We start from the raw sequence: 23691 nt of genomic DNA, 5'->3' as shown, positions 1-23691 counted from the left end.
AAAGTTTCATGTGTAAATGTCTTTAATCTATCCTCACACTTGAGTGATAGAGAATCCTGATGTGGAATTTTTTTTTTTTTTAAGATTTTATTCATTTATTTGACAGAGAGAGACACAGCGAGAGAGGGAACACAAGCAGGGGGAGTGGGAGAAGCAGGCTTCCTGCAGAGCAGGGAGCCCGATGTGGGGCTCCATCCCAGGACCCCAGGATCATGAACTGAGCCGAAGGCAGACGCTTAACGACTGAGCCACCCAGGCGCCCCTTGATGTGGAATTCTAAGTTGGAAATATTTGTTCTTCACAATTTTTAAGAACGACTTTATTGTCTTCTAGCTTCCGGCGCTGCTGTTAGCAGATTTTTGCTTCCGTTTTTGTTTTGTTTTGTTTCCCTCCCTGGAAGCTTCTAGGGTCTTCTCCTTGACCCCAGTTTGTGAAATCCATGTGCCTCTCTGCAGGTCTATCTTTACCCTCTGTGCTGAGTACCCAGCCATTTCTATCTGGAGATGAACATCCTTACATTCTTTGGTATTTTCTTGTATTAGGTCATTATTTCTTCCCCTCTGTGCCCTTTGCTCTCTTTCCTCTTATTCCAGTGTTGGGCCTTCTGGACTGGTCCTCTATTCTCATCTTTTCTCTCCTACTTTCCACCTTTGTTAAACAATATTTTTTCCTACTGAAAAAATTTTCTGGGATAGTTCCTTTATCATTCAGCTCTTCTAAAGAGTTCTCATTTCTACTATTATCTATTTTTTTATTTCTGAGTATGCTTTCTTTTCTTTAATAGCATCCTGAATGTAACGCAATTTATCTCTCTGAGATCATAAAAGATAATCTTTCTGAAGAGCCTGAAATGTTCCTCTTACTGCATATATTCTGCTTCCTGAAGGTTCTTTTTATTTTTTTTTTCTGTTTGTTTTCATTGTTATCTTTTATGTTAAAAGTGTTCCTTGGGGAGGGGAGGTGCCTGAGTGGCTCAGTTCGTTAAGCGTCTGCCTTTGGCTCAGGTCACAATCTCAGGGTCCTGGGATCCAGTCCCGAGTTGGGTTCCCTGCTCAGCGGGGAGTCTGCCTGTCTCTCTCCCTCTCCCTCTGCCTACTCGTGCTTGCTCTCTCTCTCTCAAATAATAAATAAATAAATCTTAAAAACAAAAAAAAAAGTGTTCCTTAGGAATCTGGTGATCCTGGACTGTCTGCTCATACTAAAGAGCAGGACAACAAAAGCTGACTTAGAAGCACTTGGTGAGTGGCGGAGGCTTATCTGTTGTGGGTTTTATTTTAGCACAGGATTTGACTCAGCTATTTCATTGGGAAAACCTGTGATCTCAGTATCTTTAGCTCTTTCTTCTTAGGCTGGGCAGATTCCCCTATCCCCAAATCTTCCAATCCCCTGCCTGGAGGGTCTAGGTCTGACTACCAATACTCTGGGAGCTGAAAGGAAGAAGGTTTGCAGAAGGGGGCAAAGGTCGGGGTGAGAGGCAGTGCTCACAGGAATTACGTGATTCCTGTGTTCCCCAATCCAAAGACTATTCTTCCCTCTCCAGAGAATAAACTTCCAATTCTCTGCTAGAGGGAGAAGGGCAGGCATAACTTGCTAGATGGGGGAAGATCCGGGGATCTGACTGTTTCTTAAACATACTCTCAACTCCTGATTTCAGCTCGACCTTGCCCCACACTGGAGGCAGCACCTTGCGCTAAACCTTTTGGAGGTTCTGTGGTATCAAATGGGACCCAGTGGAGTTATCCACCCCCATCCCAGCTCAGAATTCTGCCTTCCTGTATCTCCTTAATTGGTTAACTCTCATCCAATGGATTTGCAGCTTCAAATATTTTGTTGTGATTTTATCTTTTCCTATTCTACTTACCCTTGAGGGTGTGTGTGTGTGTGTGTATAAGATCAACTTACTGTTGTTTTAGAGTGGTTTCAGGAGAAAGGAAAAGTAAATGCAGGTGCTCAACCTATCATTTTCCAGATCACTTAAAACTTTGTGAGTCTATTTTTTAAACTTAGAAAACAAAGCATCAGGGACGCCTGGGTGGCTCAGTCGTTAAGCGTCTGCCTTCGGCTCAGGTCATGATCCCAGGGTCCTGGGATCGAGTCCCGCATCGGGCTCCTTGCTCAGGGGGGAACCTGCTTCTCCCTCTACCTGCTGTTCTCCCTGCTTGTATGCGCTCCCTCTCTCTCTGACAAATAAAATCTTTAAAAAAAAGCATCAGATTGGTATCTTAATTTAATGAGCAAAATCACTTTCAAAGAGCAGTTGTATTCCACACTTGTGCTTAGATTAGAACAGACCAAGTGACATGCATATTGATTGAGGGGAAGGTCTTAAGAGAAGGGCATCTTTAATTCAGGAAAGGATGTAATTTAAATCACCCATGTGAGAAAACCTAACTTAGCCTGTTCCACTCTGTATTTTTCAAACAACAGTGAAGACCTTAAACTCAACATTGGACAAGATGAAAAGGTTGGCTTACAATCCTAAATTGCCTATTTCTCCAACATAATTATGAAAATGTGTGGGAGCATACTTAGAATGAATTTTCTATCATGGCAGAATTCACAGCTAGATAAGACACATAAATTTCAGGTCATTTTCCTCATTTACACAATTAGGCTTTAACTAATAGCAGTTTCTTTATTAACTAAATAAAAAGCATACTTAAGAAGAAAGCACATCATTCAGCTAATACACATCCAAGTGAATCACTGTATTATTATTACTATTATTATTATTATTTTTGTTCCAGAGCATTAATATAGAGTAATCAAAGGTACTACTTAAAACACAACTGATATTTCTTTTTTTTTAAATATTTTATTTATGTATTTGACAGAGAGAGAGAGAGACAGCTAGAGAGGGAGCACAAGCAGGGGGAGTGGGAGAGGGAGAAGCAGACTCCCCGCTGAGCAGGGAGTCCGATGCGGGGCTCGATCCCAGGACTCTGGGATCATGACCTGAGCCAAAGGCAGACGCCTAACGACTGAGCCACCCAGGCGCCCCCACAACTGATATTTCTTTTAAAAAATTATTTTTTTGGAGTGCCTAGATGGCTCAGTCAGTTAACCGTCAACTGAATCAGGCTGAATCGGGCCCCCTGCTCAGCAGGGAGTCTGCCTGTCCCTCTTCCTCTGCCTCTTTCCCTTCCCCTCCCCTTGTGCTCGATCTCTCTCAAATAAATAAATAAAATCTTTAAAAAAAAGTGTCCAACTCTTGGTATTGACTCAGGTCGTGATCTCAGGGTCCTGTGATCGAGCTCTGCATCAGACTCTGTGCTCAGTGCAGAGTCTGCTTGAGATTCTCTTTCCCTCTCTCTTTGTCCCTCCTCCCCATGCGGTCTCTCTCTCTAAAATAAATAAAATAAATATTAAAAATATATATATATGTAAAATTACCATGTACCAATATCAGCCCATTTGCCTGCACTACCTGCCTGACAGCTGACCCAGATGAATCCTACATGACTCAGAATGGAGTCACATCTACATCATCAGATTCAAACCCCAACAGAGCTATTTTTCATTCATGGTGAGGATATGAAAATGAGTTTGATAAGGTATTTGTTTTGAACTCTGTGGCCTCCAAGCTTCCACCAATCTATTTGTGCAAGCTTCGTTTCACTTTAGGAAAATGTATTGATCTGCCAGACATCCCATCAGCTCTTCCAAATCATCAGGTAAAACAAAGTGTTCTTTGCCAACAGCTGCAATTACAGATTCTTTGCTAGGCCAGTCCACTAGACAGACTGGAGGTTGTTTCCTGCTCTGCCTTAAGATCTCACAATAAATACTTCTACAAGTATTACTAGTATGTAATATGTGTGTTATTTTAAAATCTTGCCTTTTAAAAAAGATTAGCATTCAAGAGACACTTTCTCTTTTAGCTTTCTCCCAGAATTTCTAAAATGTTTGCCAATTATAGAATATAAAATTTAGAAGTCCAATGGCTCATTAGGAGGGAGGGAAAGAGAATATTAGCACAGAGAGCAATCAAGTCTCTCCGCAGTGATTTCCTAGACACCTACACATTGATGGCTTCAAGCCATGGCACCTCACCATCCCATTTTCGAGAGCTTTCCTCTTTAACATGCCCTACGGATTCCCTTCTTGAGTTCCTTATATATGAGGAAGAGAACAAGAAAGCCAGTGGAGAAGTCCCCAAAGACCCATCCATAACACCTGCAGAATGATAAGGCGAAGGGGGAATAATCTCCAAAGTGAGGTCTAGAGCCCATAATCTGAGCCGCTAGTAGAGGCCTCTAAATTAAATTACATGACAAACTATATTGCAGTTTCAGGAAAACTAGTTCTATCTGGAGGAGGAACCAACAAACTCTGAATCTGTTCATCTTTCATTTTCATGATCAGAGCTCAGTGGTCTTCAACCATATTCCAGTGAGTATTCTAGGGAGTTCTGAGCTCTCAAAAGACCCTTAATTTGTGCCAATCTCTACGTAACAGTAGAGTCTCTCCTATGTCAACAGTGAGCAATAAAATTCAAATCACAAAGCATCCGTGCTACAACAGACCTGAGAAGTCACCTAGTTCAACCCCTTGTTTCAGATGGGGAAAGGGGGGGATGGAGAGGGAAAAGAAATGACCCAAGGTCTCCCTGCTGTAAGGGGCAGAGTCTGGGCTCCTTCCCAACCTGAGCGTTCCTGACTCAGTCCCCACCATTTCAGCTCCTACGCCTTTCTTTTGTTTTGTTGTATGTGGTCTCCCTAGATGGTTACTGATTTGATGTTGCCTTTAAAATAAGGTAATGATTCGGGACACCTGGGTGGCTCAGTCGGTTGGGGAGCTGATTCTTAGTTTCTGCTCAGATCATGATCTCAGGGTCGTGGGATCAAGCCCTGCCTGGGGGCTCCCCGCTCAGTAGGGAGTCTGCTTGTCCCCCTCTCTCTACCCCCCCACTCACATGCACCCTCTCTCTAAAATAAGTAAATCTTTAAAATAAGGTAGTGACTCTTCTTTACCACAAAATATGCTCATTATAGAAAGTTATGAAAAGGCACCTTTCTTTTTCTATTTCTTTGCTTATTTAGCTTATCTCTGCTTGTTTATAGAGAACTTGGAAAGTACAAAACAGTGTAAAGAGCCAGAAAAAAAAAAACATAAAACCCATGATCCTGCCACCTGGGGATCACCATTGTTAACAGCTTGGCATATTTCCCTCCAATCTTTTTTTCTAAACATTTCATGTAATTATATTATATTGCATGTATAATTTTACATCCTGCTTTTTTTTTTTTTTTCAGTTTGGCCTCTTTCCTATTGGAGTCAGACAACTCTGCCTATGTATTATGTTTCTCTTTCTTCAGCGGGAACTCATCTAACCATCAGAAAGGGTAATCAGACACTAAAAATCATGGTCACAGTTTTATTCTGTGGTTTTTAGAGTCTTTTTGGTCTTTTTTATGGAGGTTGTTTTGAAATTATTTTCTTGCCAAAAAGCTGTATGTACTTTCTTCTGTTTGTTTACTTGGATCTAGAAAAACCTCCCACTGAAATGATGTCTGGCCATATCCTGCCCAGCATAAGCCAACATCAATACACATGGATATTTGCATTTGAAATAAAATGCACACTGAAAGTGCCTATTTTAAAAGGGAAAATTACACTGAAGCAAAAATAAAATTCTATTATATTAAAAAGGCCATAATTGAATAGTCATAGAGATTCAAACTTACATGCCCTAAGCAAGAACAAACAGGAGATAAAACCCTCTCCACTGTCCCCCACCCATTCTTGGGAGCTGGGCCTAGACAATTTCAATTTCAGAAACCTTCCTCCCATGAGTCTTACTCAGTCCTGGCTGAATGACACTGTACGAAGACCACTGGGCAAAGGTTCACTTGTGCATCAACGTGAAAACACATAGTAGGCTCAGTGTTAACTCCCAGATGCTCACGCCATTGTGGAAATGCTGCCTGGGAATGTCGGGAGAGACTTGTGGAGAAAATCCACTGCTAGAATAAACTATACATCAGTGCCTTATCCACAATGTCATCACAGACCCAGCTTTTGTCTAAGCGGAAAGAATATGCTATAAAAATCCATACATGAAACCAATTAAACTCATCAATGAGGAGAATTTGATCTCTGCCAATATTTTATCTGCAGATTTAAATCAGTCATACTGCAATTAAAATTTAAAAAGACAACATTTGTCAAATGCACGACCATCTGTCAGTTACATAAAGGTCTGCAGACACTCAGGCCAATTCTATCAGAGAGCAAGTTAGGCATTCATGTTTTCAGCTGGGTTGTAAATAATGTTACAGTTTGGACTCTCTACTATGCTGTTTTCCAAAGCCTGATCAGTAACTGTGGTCTTCTGAAGGAAAGGAAGCATGTTGCTCGCTCTCCGCCAGCAGTCCTCCTGACCTTTGTGGACAGGACCAGAGGTCACTCAGAATAGGTAATAAGTGATGGCTAGCTCACCAATGAACAGGGCGCAGTGCTTCACCTCCCGGCTGGACTGGTCATAAGCCAAGCACTCCGGCTCAGGGTTTATGTTACCATTCAAGTCTGAGATGTGAGCCAAGCCCAGTGGTCTGCAGTAACCAATCTGCTAAATGGGTACATGGGTAGTACTACCAGTACTTACTATGGTGTGAAAGCCCCTCTAGGACCCTTCCATCATGACCAGCACAGCTCTTTCCAGAAAAAGACTCTGCAGCTCATCCCTCTTTCCATTATGGCCACCAAGTTAGGAACATTTAAGTCAAAGGGATTTAGAAATAGGTGTTTAAGAGAAAAAAGTTATACTGAGAAAAGCTGTCGCTAGTTACTGCTGAGTATTGATCTGCAATGCTGACTATGCAGTCTAGCTCAGTGGCGAGGGTCTGAGTCCCAGCTCTAAGTGAACGACTCCAGCAATCCAGCTAGTCATTCCTCATCTGTGCAAAGGACTGTGGTTAGGATGCAGTCTCGCACACAGGTACTCACTTGCCAGGTGACTATAAATCACATGTTTGTTCCCAAAAGTTTATTTTTAGAGCCACACATGATCTGTATAACATATAAGTCTATCTCTTCCACCAGGAAAATTTGCTAATTTTTGTTCCTGATATTGCCATTTCCAACCAGTTTCTAGGACACCCCAAGCAATGACCATGTGTCATTAGTGTTTTCGAATATTTACCTGCAAGCTGTTGTTCAGCAAATCAAAGTCACTGTATCTCCTAACGATCTGTAAGACAAGACAGTGGTGTTTTCATTCGGCAAAGACCATCTCTTTTCATTTCCTTATTTAATATTTATTGGCATTCTAGGGCCGAGGCACTTGAACTAAGGGAAGTAGGGCTTATATCTGGTGCTTAACTTGCTTAACTGGACAGGCCCAGAAAACAGACCTAGCAGTGCCCAGAGTTGGCTGGGCCATGGGAAACTGGTTAACACCAGTCAAACACACAAGATGCCAATAGGTAAGAGAGAATGATGATGTATTTGCTTTTAGGGTGAATAGCCCTTTAAATATCTTTCTCATTAACCAGGCACCTGGAAAGATGAATTAATGATTTACTCCCTCAAAAAAAAAAAAAAGTTTTACCGAACATGAAATCAAAGTAAAAGGAAGCGGACAAAGCGCTTTGAGGCCCTTTCATCCTTGCCCTGGATAAAATTTCCCCCAGTTGAGAGCCCACCATTCTAGAGACAGGACTGTACCTGCAGGCAGAGAGGCCACACCTCTCCCGGATACCCCATGTTTCCCCTCTTGGCAGACAGTCCACTTCCCATTGTCTATACATCCTTTCTTAGGTATGTTGATGCCACTGATTAGGCCAGAGTCAAATTCCACTAGCTCTTCAGGCTCTGGGCAAGGAAATTATTTTGATTTGGAATGGCTGACTTGAACCTTTATTGATGACTCTCAAATGTTAGTGAGCAGAACTATCTACCAATCTTCTAGGACTCTGCCCTCAGAGGATCTCCTACAATAGGCGCACAGTGGGGCCCAAGAGTCTACTTTTTTGTGAAGTATCCCGGGAATTCTAATGCACTGTATCTGGAAAACTATACCAAGGATTGATTTCTCTGGTAGGACAATGCAATTGCCCTGCTTGTCAACTACACATGCAAGAGTTAAACGGAAGGCCATCCCTCGTAAGTGCAAAGGAGCAAAAGGCAGCACTGCGGCTAATCACAGAGAATACACAGATTCTGTCCTGTTCTGTCACTGATTTGAGTGTGACCATGGCCTCGTTACTAACCCCTTGAACGTAAAACGGGGAGCTGCAATCATGCAGAACTGTTTTTAAAGGGTTAAGTGAATTAATGTGCTTGAACCAGTGCCTGACAACAAATGCTCAACAGATGTTAAATGGTATAACCATTCACACAAAAAGCAGTTTGAAATTTTGGGCAAAGAAAAGACCAAGTGTGGACCACTGTGGTCCAAGACTGCTTAGGGTGAGAGGTAAGATTCAGGCCTGAAGGACAAGGTAAGATGTTTTGTAGTGGAGACGGGGAGGGTAATTATAATTATGAAAGCAAGAAAGAAAGGGCCCTGGGCGCGTGGGTGGCTCAGTCGTTAAGTGTCTGCCTTCGGCTCAGGTCATGATACCAGGGTCCTGGGATCGAGCCCCACATCGGGCTCCCTGCTCAGCGGGAAGCCTGCTTTCTCCCTCTCGCACTCCCCTGCTTGTGTTCCCTCTCTCGCTGTGTCTCTCTGTCAAATAAATAAATAAAATCTTGAAAGAAAGAAAAGAAAAGAAAGAGAGAGAGAAAGAAGAAAGAAAGAAAAAGAAATGGTCCCTAGAGAGAAGTCAGCCACCCTCTGCAAAGTCAACTGACAGAGGAAGGACTTCTGGATCCAAGTAGGAAATTTTTTCTCTCCGAGGACTGCAGACCCTAGGGTCATAAGGTGACCCTCACCTACAGTCAGCAGGGGACCTGGCAGTAGCGTTTTGCCCGTGAGTGGACTGGGAGTCCATGAAATACACAGGGTCCGAGCTGTACAATGTCCAGGGTCCTGTCTAGCCTTTCCACCCCATGGACTTAACTCTAACCGGCCCCACCTACACCATGGCTTCAGGGGAAGAGGTGTGCTAAGAACAAAACAAGTAATCTGCCTACTATCTATCTATCCTACTCTGGGTCAAACTAGAGAACAAATTCCTAGATACTCTCTGTGGTAACATCATACACAAATTAAACCAAACAAATGGGAACAGAAAAGCCTTTGGAAATAAATATCTTTTTTTTTTCTTAATTTTTTTTTAAAGATTTTATTTATTTATTTGACAGAGAGAGACACAGCGAGAGAGGGAACACAAGCAGGGGGAGTGGGAGAGGGAGAAGCAGGCTTCCTGCCAAGCAGGGAGCCCGATGTGGGGCTTGATCCCAAGACCCTGGGATCATGACCTGAGCTGAAGGCAGACGCCTAATGACTGAGCCACCCAGGCGCCCCTGGAAATAAATATCCTAAAGCTGAAGGTTTATCTCTAAAAGAAACAGGATTCATATATATGCATGTTTTGGTTAAACATTTTTCTAGGGACAAAAAAAAAAAATGCTTACCTGCCAACTGTTTTCTACAGAAATTCCTCTTTGCACCCGAATGATGTACTCCTAAAAAAGAGGGGGAGAGCCTCAGTTATAAGACACCCAAATCAGAGAATCAAAACTAAGTGAAAATATCAGATAAAGTAGACTTCAGAGCAAAGAAAAGTACTAGAGACAGAGGCTATTACATCGAGATAAAACAGTAATCTACCAGCAAGACAAAGCAATCTTAAATGTGTATATACCAAACACCAGAGCTGTAAAATATGAGAGGCAAAAACTGATGGAACTGAAAGAAGAAATGGGCAAACCCATGGTTACAGTTGGGAGACTTCCACACCCTTCTCTCAGCAATTGATAGAACAATAAGAAAAACAGGAAGGACACAGAAGAACTCAATAATACATCAACCGACAAATTTAATGAGCATTTTTGGACACTCCATCTAACAACAGCAGAATACACATTCTTTTCAAGAGGATATATAGATGGCAATAAGCACATAAAAAGATGTTCAACATTCCTAGTCATCAAGCAAATGCATAAGAAGACCACAATGAGATAGTACTATACACCTACCACAATGACTAAAACAAATAAACAAAAAATAATACCAAATGCTGGCTAGGATACAGAGAAACTAGATCACACATATATTGCCAGAGGGAATGTAAAATGGTACAGTCACTCTGGAATACAGCTTAACAGTTTCTTAAAAGATTAAACATGCAGCTATCATACGACCCAGCAATTGTACTCCTGGGCATTATCCCAGAGAAATGAGCATTTATGTTCACACAAAACTTGTACACGAACTCAGAGCAACTTTATTAGTAACAGTCTAAAATTAGGAACAAGCCAGATGTCCATAAACAGGTGAATGGTTAAACTTTGCTACATCCATATCATGGAACAACACTCAGAAACAAAAAGGAATAAACTACTGGTTCACACAACAACTTGGATGAATCTCCACAGTTATGCTGAGTGAAAAAGCCAATCCCAAAAGATTATAAACTATATGACTCCATTTATATGACATTCATGAAATGACAAAATGATAGCTATGGAGAACAAATTAGTGGTTGTAAGAGTTAAGGCTGGATTAGGAGGGTGTGTGGGGGAGGGAAGCAGGTGTGGCTATAGATAGGCAAAGTGAGGTGCTATGCTTTGAATGTTTGTGTCCCCCCAAAATTCATGTTGAATACTAACGGCCAAAGATGATGGTATTGGGAAGTAGGGCCTGTGGGAAGTTCTTAGGTCATGGGAATGAAACTCTCATGAATGGGATTACTGCCAAATAAAGGAGGCCCCAGAAGGATCCCTTGCCCCTTCCACCACGAGGATACTCTGAGAAGGTACCAGCTATGAACCAGGAAGAGGACCCTCCCCAGAAGGCAACCATGCTGGCACCCTGATCTCGGACTCTCATCATCTGGAACTGTGAAAAATAAATTTCTGTAGTGCATCAGCCATCCACCCCAGCCTGAGGGATGCTTGCATTGATGGGAATGTTCTGTATCTTGACTGTATCAATGTCAATGTACTGGTTGTGCTACTGAACTACAGTTTTACAAGATAGTACCATTGAAACAAACTGGGTGATGGACATATGGGATCTCTCTGCATTATTTCTTACAACTGCATGTAAATCTATAATTACCTAAAATAAAAATTTTGAACTTAGGCATTCAAAACAAGGTGTGGTAGCAATCAGAAGACTAAGATCCACAATTTTCAGTGTTCAGAGTTTGCATTCTATATGCATCATCAGCTAGAGAAGGCCAAGATTAAGAAAACAAGTGAAAGGGTAGAATAAAGAGGCAGTGATGGCATTTTCCAGAGAAACCAAATCCAGAGACAGCCCCCCCGCCAGCGGCCTGGTCATTAACATCTCTCTGTTCCTAAGGAGGAGGGTATTAAAAATACACATTCTCAGGCTTTGTACCAGACATGCTGAATCAGAATCTCTAGGATAGAACCCTAGGAATTAGATGTGTTAACAGCCTCCCCAGGTAATTCTTACTAACAGGTAAGCAGGAAACACAGACCTAGTCCAGCCTTCTGGACTATATACACAGGGAGTCATGATGAAGGTATAGATTAAATCATATAAGAATGTTGACATTCTTTCCTCAAATGTTCAGAATGGTTTTAATATCTTTGGGTGGTATGATTTAGGCATTACCGACAGTCACTACTCAACAAATGCTTATCAACACAGTATTCAACAAATCCTTTCTACTGAATTCTCATTTAAATAGGGGATTTAGAAAACAAAGCCAAATAAGTATTGTTAACCGGGAGACTGGATTTTAAAATAGATCTAGTGCACTATCATTCATTTTCATTCTGTTTATTTAAGAAAGGTTGATAAAGTTCTCATAGCAGGAGTTCCTGCCTCCTTAGGAAAATGTTAAGGATGGTAATTCAACAATATCCACTCAATTATGAGTGAATCAACTGTGTACCTGGCGCTATGCTTAGTTGGGTTCATATGGGGTTATAAAATAAATATTTTAAGACTGATTTGTGTAGTGTGGTAAATCTCTTAAGCAATATGCTAATGCAATTATTTCTGAATACATACAGATAAAATGCTAAAAACTTCTGACATTCTTAAATTTGCGGGAGCAATCCTTTAGGTTGGAAATTTTCTTTTTTCCAGGGTTATCTTACTGGCAAATTTTCTGGGCTGTTACATTCTCAGAGGCAAGCTGAAATTAGCACATATAATTGAGTACTTCAAACAACTACACATCAACAAGCTTTTTTGATGCCTAAAATTGGGGGAAAATGTTAATTCTCAAAAATCACTTCTAGCGTCTATTAGTTCACTATGATTTATGAGAGGAATAACATTAATTTCAAAAATTCCGGTTCAGTGTTGGGCACTTGGAGGTACTGAATAAACACGGCTGTCTCGCTTTACATACGTTGAGTTTAAAGTTCAGAACTGTGCTTTCCGAAGACGTTGCTACCAGTAGTAAACATCCGCTAAAGCACCCATAATGTTCCAATCCCTGTACTTCTTCCACGCTGCGGTGTAAGTTTGAACAAGAAAGGTACAGTCTGACTCCATTCCTTCCTTCTGTAGACACACAATTTAGATTTTTTAAAAAAACTTGTCTATAAACATGTGACTCTTGATCTCAGGGTCGTGAGTTTAGACCCACACTGAGGGTAGAGTTTACTTAATAAAATTCAGAACTTCCTGAACATATATTTGTGCCAGAATAGGTTATGTCTACACTATTCAGTCAATTGGCAAACATCTTCTCATTGTATTCCTTCATATATGCTCTTCACCCTTTATTCCTCTCCCCTCCCCCCAACTGACAGTAATCATTATGTGTTCTAGTCTTCCATATGCCTCTAGAGTTGTCCCTACTCCAGGATCCCAGCACTATCAGGCTAATAGTCTTGCTAAGGTATTCCTGAAGTCCCTTCACTGATACCCTATAAAGTTGGTTATTATTGATTATGATTATATTGTCTTAAAAAAAATCTTGTCTATAAAATGGCACACAATAATGACTGGGAAAAGCATTTGGCAGAGGGAAGCAGTAACTACAAGATAATACCTGGGTCATGATGTCAGACGGTGATAGCCAAAATGACGTCCTCATTAAAGTTTGTGCCAAGACATTCTTTAAATTTAGGCCAGTGATTTCCAAAGAGGGTGATTCTGACCCAAATGACATTTAGCAATGTCTGGAGACATCTTTGGTTGTCACAAGGGGTAGGGGAGTGCTACTGGCATCCAGTAGATAGAAGTCAGGGATGATGCTAAACACCTACAGTGCACAGCACAGCCCACCCCCACCCCCCAACAAAGAACTACCTGGCACCGAATGTCATTAGTGCCAAGGTTGAGAAACCCAGGTTCAGGTGCATCGAGAAACCAGTCATCCCAGTCCATGGAGGCTTGGGTTACAGGGTGGTGCTGGGGGTTACCTCTGTCATCATCTGCCCTTGGCCGTAGCCCACTGGTACCTCATAATACAACACCATTTGTAACACACTTGTGTCCACCTAGACTTTGCTTAGTTACAGGGGCCTGAAAGCACCACCCATTTTGTAAAAACACATTAGGACCCATTAAGACTTCCCTGTGGTCCCCAAGTCCCATCTGCCATCTGGTAACAGATACAGAAAGACACTGGGGAATATAAGGTGATTTCACTTGAAAATATTTTAAGTAAACTCTACCCCCAACCTGGGGCTCAGACTCACAACCCCAAGATCAAGAGTTGCTCTACTGACTGAGCCAGCCAGGCACCCCTGCTCAGAAATATTTTTATTCCAGTTCAATAAGACAAGTTGGTCCCTAACTATAAAACATTTGAGGGCGCCTGGGTGGCTCAGTTGGTTAAGCGACTGCCTTCGGCTCAGGTCATGATCCCGGAGTCCCTGGATCGAGTCCCGCATCGGGCTCCCTGCTCAGCAGGGAGTCTGCTTCTCCCTCTGACCCTCCCCCCTCTCATGTGCTCTTTCTCATTCTCTCTCTCACAAATAAATAAATAAAATCTTTAAAAAAAAAAATTTTGAATTTTTTTTAGTTTGCTTGATACCACCTTCCACTTGACCAAAAGGAAATACTTTCACCTCAAATTTGTACAGTAAACACAGCACAGCTGTCCATTGCTGGCAACCGGTGGTAGCTCTTATTAAAGCAGAGAGAAGAGTGCCCTAGGGACTAGCAGAAACCCAACATTTGAAGTCAGGCCTCCTCCTCCCGAGCTGCAGTCAGCAGCCCAGAATCCTCCAGCGAACCATTCCCATCTGCCCCACCATCTCTGATGTGCAATGGAAACTGCAGTGTGTATCAAAGAGACGACAAACCAGCAAGGCCCGTCAGGCAACAAAGGGAAAGCTAAGAGCTCTGTAGCGCAGCCTGAGTCACACAGATCTACACCTGCCGCCAAAACCCACCATCTGCCGCCACTTCCCCAAAGGGCCTTCTTGCTCCTCCTCACGCCACCACACCCTTTATCTTGGTGGGGCAGGGTGGCCACCCTGTCAAGCCCTAGTGTTTTGGCTAGTCAGTGTGGTCTGGCGCAGTTCTTCCAACTGGAAAGGCCCCAGGACCACAGAATTTCTGACTTAAGTGAGATTAGAGAAGAGAAGTGAGCACCGATCCTGTGCCAGGAACTTTGCTAAGCCCTTTACTCAACGTTTCTCTTTCAATGTTCACATTAGCCTAGAGGGTAGATCTCAGCTCAGCTAAATTGAGTGAGCTGTCCAAGGTGGCACGACTAGGAAGCAGCTGAGTGGGAAGTGCAACCCAAGTACCTGATTCCCCAGACCTTCCCACCTGCCACGCATGACTGGCAACCCTCGGGGACCTGGGGCACCCTGAGCTCTTTCTGCAGCCCTGAAAGATGAGAGTCCTCACTAGTTGGTGGAACTCAGGTGGTTCATTTCTAATGATGTTGACCTATTGACTCCAATCCTGGGGGGGGGGCGGGGTTGGGGTTGTCATTTCCACAACTGTTGCTTAATGCTTCCAACACAGGCCATTTTCCAAGTAAGCATCCTCACTGGCATTTTGTTTCCTGAGTTTTCAGAGAGGTATTTAAGATTTCCCTGCACAACAGCCGATATTCAAAAATGCCTTCGGTGATGAAATTGTAGGAAAAACTAAGGAGGAAAACTTATTTTGAATCTGTCTGGCCCCAAATGACATTAATGAGGCTATAAACACAGATCACTTTGGGGGGAAAAGATGTGTTAAAGGAGCTAAAACCAAAACTTTAGCAAACCTTCAAACTAGGTTAACCCACATAATTCTTCTTCCTTCCCTTTTGGCAGAGAGATCAGATTTACTCAGAGACTCAAAGTACAGAGAGATGAGAGCAACTGTTTGGAGATATTTTACCTGTCCATGTTCCCACATCATCAGCTCTAAGGCAGAGGGTGCCAACCCTGCTGCATTCTATAATCACCTAGAGAACTTAAAAAAAAAAAAAAAAAGGATACTAATGGTTTGACCCTCCCTCCTGGAGATTCTGATTTAACTTGTCTGGCTGAAACACAGGCATTAGTAGGTCCTAAAAGCTCCCCAGGTGATTCTAATGTGCAGCCAGGGGCGAGAACCACGGTTCTAAACCTCTTGAAAAGGAAACAGCTTTACACTGTAAAAATAAAAACCCTCTCAAGAGAGGAAGGAAACAAATGAGCCAAGCACCCACCAAACCTCACAGCCTCCTCCATCCTTACCCTCACCCCTCCTTGTCGATGGGAACCATTACCCTCATTTTGCAGCTGGGGACAAGGAGTCTCTGAAAGGGCAAATGCCTTGACTAGAAAGTGGTAGCTCTGGGGTAGGAGGCCCGGTCTCCGGCTAGCCACACCACTCTCTTGAGTTCATTCCCAAACCCACTTCCTCCTGGCACTTTCCCTTCATAGGAAGGCCTGCAAAGAACACTGAGCATGCGTGAACTTGCTAGCCATCCAACATCATCCTACTTCCCTACTCAGGAACCTTCCAGGGCTCCCACTGGCCACAGAATAAAACCCAACTCCTTAGCCTAGCTTCCATGTTCTGCTATCACCCAACCAAAGTGTTCTAACCCTTCCTTCTCCTCAAACCCTCCTCTCCTCAGTCAGACTCTGTGTATCCTAAACATCCCTTATTGACTCCCCTCTTTCTCTGTTCTAGAGTCAACACCTGGCAAGGTCAGCTGTTTAATCATGTTACTGCTATTTCTGTCCTATGTCTACCTATGTCTGGGGAGAGAAAGGACTCTCTCCAACTGAATTAAGTTCTTCAAGGGCTAGAATCACATATTTCTTTGTATTGCAAACAGCACCCAGCACAAGGTCAGGCCCGTAGTAGAAGTGCAGCAAATACTCATTGTGGGAATTTGTTAACTGACTGCTCGCTCCTTTGGGAAGGAGGAAGCATGTTGCTTTTTCATGTGTACGTACATCTAGGAAAAGTCAAACAGCATGCTCAAGAAAATCTCCATGGGGGTGGGGGCATGGGTGAAATAGGTGAAGGGGATTAAGATGTACAAACTTCCAGTTATGAAATAACTAGGTCACAGGGCGCCTGGGTGGCTCAGTCTGTTAAGCGTCTGCCTTCAGCTCAGGTCATGATCCCAGGGTCCTGAGATCGAGCCCTGCATCGGGCTCCCTGCTCCGCGGGGAGTCTGCTTCTCTCTCTACCTCTGCTCCTCCACCCCCCTCTCATGCTCTCAGAGTTCTATGTCAACTCTACTTAAATAATAAAAAATAATTAAAAAAAAAAGTCTCCATGGATCTTCCAAGCCCTGATTTATCATCCCTTTATAAACTCAATATTCAAACCCCTGGTATCACACAGCACAAGAGCCACAGCTCACGGGTAGTGGGCAACATCACCCTGAAGGACAACAAGGTCTCTGAGGAAATTCTCAGTTGCAGGACTTCTGCTCAGCTCACCAGCAACCTGCCTGGCTGCTTACAATTCTTAATATTTCACCTAGAATTAATGATTACTCTTTACTCTGCTAAATATTCATTACTTGTTGTTGTTTCATTTGCAGATCTTCAGTGCTGAAATGTACCTGTGTTATATTCTCACTGCTGTGCACTCCAATAATGTGCAAAACCTGCCACCAAAGCAATGAAAGCATTAGGGTTTTAAAAGGCATTTGAAGGGGGGAGCCTGGGTGGCTCAGTCGGTTAAGTGTCTGCCTTCAGCTTGGGTCATGATCTCTAGGTCCTGGGATCAAGTCTTGCATCAGGCTCCCTGCTCTGTGGGGAGCCGGCTTCTCCCTCTCCCTCGCCCACCCACCATCTGTTTGTGCCAGCACGTTCTCTCTCTCTCAAATAAATAAATAAAATCTTCAAAAAAAAAAGGCATATGAAGAATCACCACTATCTTAACCTAAATTTGGGCAGGTGAGTAAAGCCAACTGAATCTAAACTGAATCATAGAACTGTGTGCTTCACCTTTATGCAAAGCAAGTTCTCCAGTTTCTACTCTGTGTTCCCAGAAGGGGCAAGGAACACATCATAAACGTGCTTTGATGCCTGCAGTGAGGTGCCACCGCCTTACTGAGCATGCTTCTTCCTTCTCCAGGCCTTTTGAAGTCCAAGCTCTCCTCTGCGGGACAGTCTCCTGCCCTGCTGCGGGAGCTGGTCTCCACGCCGACTTCAAAGATAGCCAGCCGATGTTTCAGCTAGGAGAAACACTGCAAAGCAGGGCTCAAAAATCCTTTCAGCCGCAGACATGACTAGAGAATGAACGTGGCATTTTAAACAGCAGTTCCTATGGCATTCTGTAGTACAAGGACCCTTAAATGACGCCAAAGCAAATTATATAATTTGTTAAGATGGGAATCCATCTTACGTCAAAGCAAAGGGGAAAAAACCCTCAAAAATCTTGGGCTCAAATAGTAATTAAAAACGAAATATGACCTCCAATAATCCTCAAATTTCTTGGGCCGACGCCCTAAAACTGTAGAAACAGACGCAGTGAACATAACCTCCCAGAACCACTATTTAGCTGGCTGGCTAGAAAAGACAGTAAACACACAAACTCCGATCTGGTTGGAAATAATGATGTTTATGGGGACTCTGGTCTCTGAGGGTGGCCAACTCCTCAACCCTCCCGCCCTCAGCTGGTACCAACCTGAGTACCAGCTAGGAAGGAAGTGTTCCTCCTCCTGGGGCCACTTCTCTGCCTACCGCCGTGCTAGGGCCCCAGAGCCTTCTGGAGGCTGATGTGCTGATCAGCCACACTGTGCGCCCCTCCCCCATGCCACCACAGAAAGTCCCCAGGGGGAGAGGGCCTGGCTTTCCAGTCACAGAGACCCAATTCAAAGCCCAGCTGCCACTTACTAGTTTTGTGACTTAACTCTGCTGAGCCTCTGAGCCTGTTTATTATCTGCAAAATCATACCCTTCCAACAGGATGGCAGTAAGTATTAGATGAGATTGTATACTTACCCAGCACCCAGCATAGAGGCCAGCTTTGGAACTTAGTTTTTTTTTCTGCTAAGAAATAGCAAACACAAGGTGTGTACGGGTGAATACACCAGGGCCCTAATCAGCAAGCACAGGAGATGGCCACAGCACTGTCAGGAGCACCAAGGGAACAACAAAAAGCAGCCATTCCCTTTGAACACAGGAAATAATTTTATCAGTCTCTGACTTCTGACAGCAAGCACCATTACTCCAGCTCCTCTTGTCCCAGCTTCTATGCCCACATTTATTTATTTACCTATTTATTTGTTTTTAAGATTTTATTTTTAAAGGGCGCCTGAGTGGCTCAGTCAGTTAAGCACCTTCCTTTGGCTCAGGTCATGATCCCAGGGTCCTAGGATCGAGCCCTGCGTCGGGCTCCCTACTCAGCTTTGAGCCTGCTTCTCCCTCTCCCTCTGCCTGGTGCTCCCCCTGCTTGTGCTCTCTTTCTGTCAAAATAAATAAATAAAATCTCTAAAAAAAAAAAAATTTATTTTTAAGTAATCTCTACACCCAACGTGGGGCTCAAACCCACAACCCAAGATCAAGGGTCAATGCTCCACCAACTGAGCCAGCCAGGAACCCCTTCTATATCCACTTTTAAGGAAGCTAAGTAAAAAGCCTCACCCTAAAAAAACCCGGATATCAACAATAAGAGAATGGTTATGTTGTTTATGGTATAATCATGTAGTGGAAGAATACGCAAGCCTTTAGAATGGTGTATTAAAAGAATTTTTCATTACACAGGACAATGTGTATGCTGTAATGTCAAATATTCTAAAAGGATAAAAAACAATGATAACATTGATAAGAAGAGGGAACTACAACAAATGTTAACAGCAGTTATCTCTGGGGTGAAATTATGTGTGGTTTAAATTCTCTTAGCTATTTTTTTCATATTTTTTAGGTTATCCTCAATGAGCATATTTTACTTTCCTAACCAGGAAAAACAATTTTTCCAAAAGTTCCTTGGTTTGCTACACATGTAATTTAAAACATTCTACTTTCAAACGAAGAATCTTGAGTGATAAGGACTGAGATGATCTGAGCTCGGATAAGAGCACAGTACATTATCAATGATAAATGCAAGCTCTCATCTTTTTTCCTTTGGCGAGGGAACTTTTAGTCATTTTATGACTCACCAGCACTTTCACTGTGCTGGAGAGATTGAAAAAACAGAAGATGAAAGTCAAACAAATTAATTCTATTAGTATCCGGGGTGGTAAAATATTTGGTGGGAAAGGAGCTTGAAACTATGGGGAAGTCAAGCTAGGGAAGTCCCTAGTGGTTTCAACGGAGTAGAACTGCTCAGCATCACGAAGGATGAGGGAGGGCTGACTGCACATAAATTTACTCTGCCTCTCCTAAAAGAATCCCTGTGTCCTCCTGAGATGCTAGTTCCAATCACAACCATGTCAGTGACTCTACACACCACGCTGCCGTCGACCTCTTCAGAGCTGAAGGTAGTAACCGCTACGTTCGTGGAGCACTTAACTCTTCTGTTCCTCAGCTTATCCCAACTCCCCACAGTGCTTGGAGGTACATGTCACTGTATCTCTTTCACAAGAACCCCACTTCTCAGAGAGGGCAGGTGCTCTAAACAAGGGCACTCAGCTAGGAAGTCAGGAGAATGGACTCCACCCAAGGCCTGTCTGACCCAGGGCACAGCTCTTCCTACCCCCTGCGGCCTGAGGCAGGACGCTTACACATCATACACCCCTCATTTTGCTGGAGAGGTCAGCTACACAGGCAGAACCAGTCCCTCAAGTGAGGAAGAGCCCAGAGAGAGTGAGGGGCAGACTGCGGACCACGGGGACCCAGGCCTGGGTAAGAGGAGTAAGAAACAGCCGCAGAGCTCTCGACACACCTCCCGGCCCAGTCTCCTGACTCGGAGACCTCTGCGCTCAGCAAGCTGCGCACTCCTGCATGCTCACAAACTGCGGGCTGAATGTCATCTGGCACCACACAGAAGCTGTGTACAAGTGGGAAAGTTCTTTTCTCTTCCCAAGGTTATATAAGCCCCCCCATGAACATGAGGCAGGTTCTGAAGCAGCAGAGGGGAACATTTTTAGATGAACGTGCCTCAAGTGGACATCAGGCTTCTGGAGTGGCACCCAGCAATGTGAATGGTGGTTAACTTCAGTTGTCCCAGAAGGGAACAGAGTCTTTGACTAGGCCGTTCTGTTTCCACTCTATGCTCCTGTTAAAACTCCAACAACAGCTGCACCTCTGTCCTGTGCTTTACTCTGTCAGAAACCATGAAGGCTCTGGGTCTCAATGGTCACAAAGCCCAACTGGCTGCAGGACGGGCAGGTCCTGCTCAGCTCTTCTCACTCGGCTCAGCAGTCTGGAGAGAGTACTGACCTAAGGCTGTGACGTCCACCACAGTAGCCACTGACTGAGAGCCTGAAGTTTAAGTTTTATTTAATTTTATTAAATGTAAGTAGTGTAAGTGGCTAACTGTAGCCACTGGCCAGTAGAGTTATAGGTTGTTTGCAGATATAAACATTAGATATTTATGAAAACACGAGCACACTAAACATAGTATGTTATGACTTGCTTTTTTGCCCTCACTTAAAATAAGATGAATCTCTTTCCATATTAGCAACCGCACATCTGGATATTATTGTTCATGTCTGCATCTGGGCTGTCCAGTACAGTAGGCACAAGCAGGATGGAGCTATCATGCACCTGAAATGTGCCTAGTCCCAACTGAGGTATGTTGTAATTGTAAAACACACATAGGTTTCAAAAACTTTGTATGATGTAAAGAACACAAAACACATTAATAGTTTTTATAGTGATTATCTACTGAAATAATATTCTGGATATATTGGGTTAGGAACAGATTATTTAAATTCATTTCACCTGTTCCTTTTTACTTTTCTAATGTGGCTACGAGAAAACTTAAAATTACATACGTGGTTTGCATTATATTTCCGTTGGACTGCATTGCTCTAAAGCCTCCGCTGCATGTAATGAACTAAGTCCACCCCTCTGCAGCCAGGATGGGAGAACTGAGAAAATGGCAACCCAAATTAGTGTCTGGTTCTGTGGCTCAGGGGAGGACCCCTAACTCATCCTCGTCCAGGCCTGGGCTTCATGGGGCCATCAAACAGGTCCACTACTCTGCGGGCCCTAATAATAGATCAGGCTGGGGATGGCTCAATGTCCACTGGCCTACAAACCATTCTGCCACCCCCAGCCCTATGGCCTGGAGCAAGTTACTTACTCTCTCTGCACCTCATTTTCTTCCAACTGAAAAATGGAGATAATAGTGAACTCAATCCAGAGTTGCCATGAGAATCAGGTAAGAATCTAGAAGAGTTCGGGCAATTTCATTTTTAAAGTTAAATATACGCTTACCATATGACTAAGCAATTCCATTCCTAGGTATTTGCCCAGGAGAAATGAAAGTACGTCCACACAAAGACTGGTACCCAATGCTCACAGAAGCTCTATTCACAATAGCCCCAAAGTGGGCTAATGTCAACCAGCTAATGAATGCATAACAAACGGTGAAATACTACTGGGCAATAAAAAGAAACATGCGACAACATGAAAGAATCTCAAAGCTTTATGCTAAGTGAAAGAAGCCAGACACAAACCATTATACCCTATAAGATGCCATTTATATATAACACTCTAGAAAAGGTGAAATGACAGTAACGGAAAGCAGACCAGCAGCTGCCAGGGATCAGAGGAAGGATACTGACTGCAAAGAAGCCTCAAGGAAGTATCTGGAGATGAAAACGTTACAGTGGTTACATGGGGGCCCGAATTTGTCCAACTCAGGAAATGAGGTAAGTAACATAGAGAACTTAGCACAGGGCTGGGCCCCGCCCGTATTAAGTGCTTAAACAATGCTAGCTGTTATCATGGCAAGTGCCACTGCCTCTTCAGTATTGCCCGAACTTTCTAGAACCAAACTCAGACTCACGATCTTCCTGGGAAGACCAGGACTGTTTCTCTAATCATTTCTGGTGCCTTTGTTTCCCTCACGGCCTCTACCTAGCAGACTTATCTGTTGCATTCCTCCCTCTCTCCAGTCCTTCTCTCCCCTGTGCCACTGACCTGATGTGGCCTTTCTTTTTTTTTTTTTAACTTACTTGACAGAGAGATAGAGAGATCACAAGTAGGCAGAGTGGCAGGCAGAGGGAGAGAAAGAAGCAGGCTCTCTGCTGAGCAGGGAGCCTGATGCAGGACTCAATCCCAGGACCCTGGGCTCATGACCTGAGCCGAAAGCAGACACTTAACCGACTAAGCCACCCAGGCACCCCTGATGTGGCCTTTCTAAGCCCACTGCTTCACTACCACTCTGGACTCTCCTTTCCCCTCCCTTCACGATTTTCACGGACCCCTACTCACCGCCAGCAAATTAAGTTTCCTAAAATACCACTTCCACATGCTACATATCCGCTCAAGTCCCTCACTGCTATTCAGAAACTTGAGCCTGGCCTCTAAGGGGCCCCACAGCTGGCCCCAATCTCCCTTTCCCATCTTTTACCCCACACCAGAATCCTCCATGACAGATCCTTTTGGAATAAACAAACAAAGGCAGGGACCACATCTGTCTTGCTCCGATGTGCACCCCAAGTGCCTAGCACAGTGCCAAGAACAAGGGGCATGCTCACAGCAGTATCTGCTGAATGAACTGAAGTCTGCAAATACAACCTAGCCTCAGAGAACATAGCTAGTCATTCTTTAGTATTTTAAACTGAGATCCTTATGGTGGGTTAGTAACGGTTTAGAATAGGATGAACAACTAGAGTCTCTGGAAGGATTTACGTGTTAAAGGCTACAAGGCTTCTGTTTGTATTTCTACTTTTTAAAAAATACATCAATAAAACAATTATTTAAATATTTTCTCCGGGGCGCCTGGGTGGCTCAGTCGGTTAAGCGTCTGCCTTCGGCTCGGGTCATGATCCCGGGGTCCTGGGATCGAGCCCCCACATCGGGCTCCCTGCTCAGCAGGGAGACCTGCTTCTCCCACTCCCTCTGCCTGCCACTCCCCCTGTTTGTGCTTTCTCTCACTCACTCTCTCTTTCTCTCAAATAAAATAAATTCAAAAATAAGGGGCGCCTGGGTGGCTCAGTTGGTTGAGTGACTGCCTTTGGCTCAGGTCATGATCCTGGAGTCCCGGGATCGAGTCCCGCGTCGGGTTCCCTGCTCGGCGGGGAGTCTGCTTCTCCCTCTGACCCTCCCCCATCTCATGCTCTCTCTCTCTCTC

At 43.7% G+C, this 23691-nt stretch overlaps 1 protein-coding gene across 20 annotated transcripts in view; it reads right to left on the bottom strand.

Moving 5' to 3' along the window:
* Positions 1–23691, bottom strand: part of PXK (PX domain containing serine/threonine kinase like) — a 108457-nt gene that overhangs the window by 73988 nt on the left and 10778 nt on the right. For all 20 annotated transcript variants that reach the window (XR_014145300.1, XR_014145318.1, XR_014145301.1 and 17 more), the window contains 2 exons: positions 9523–9573; positions 7145–7192 (listed from right to left, as the gene is read on the bottom strand). Coding sequence is in view for 14 of the 20 variants with exons in the window: in XM_081819793.1 (XP_081675919.1) it covers positions 7145–7192; positions 9523–9573 (99 nt within the window). In the remaining 6 variants the exon portion in view is untranslated. Of the gene's footprint in view, positions 1–7144; positions 7193–9522; positions 9574–23691 lie in introns of those variants that run through there.

The sequence above is a fragment of the Leptonychotes weddellii genome, chromosome 1, assembly GCF_054177405.1.
Source record: "Leptonychotes weddellii isolate Sample4059 chromosome 1, ASM5417740v2, whole genome shotgun sequence".
In the NCBI taxonomy this organism is placed as follows: Eukaryota; Metazoa; Chordata; class Mammalia; order Carnivora; family Phocidae; genus Leptonychotes; species Leptonychotes weddellii.
The sequence above is the reverse complement of the archived record's forward strand: the minus strand, read 5'-3'. Positions and strand labels throughout refer to the sequence as shown.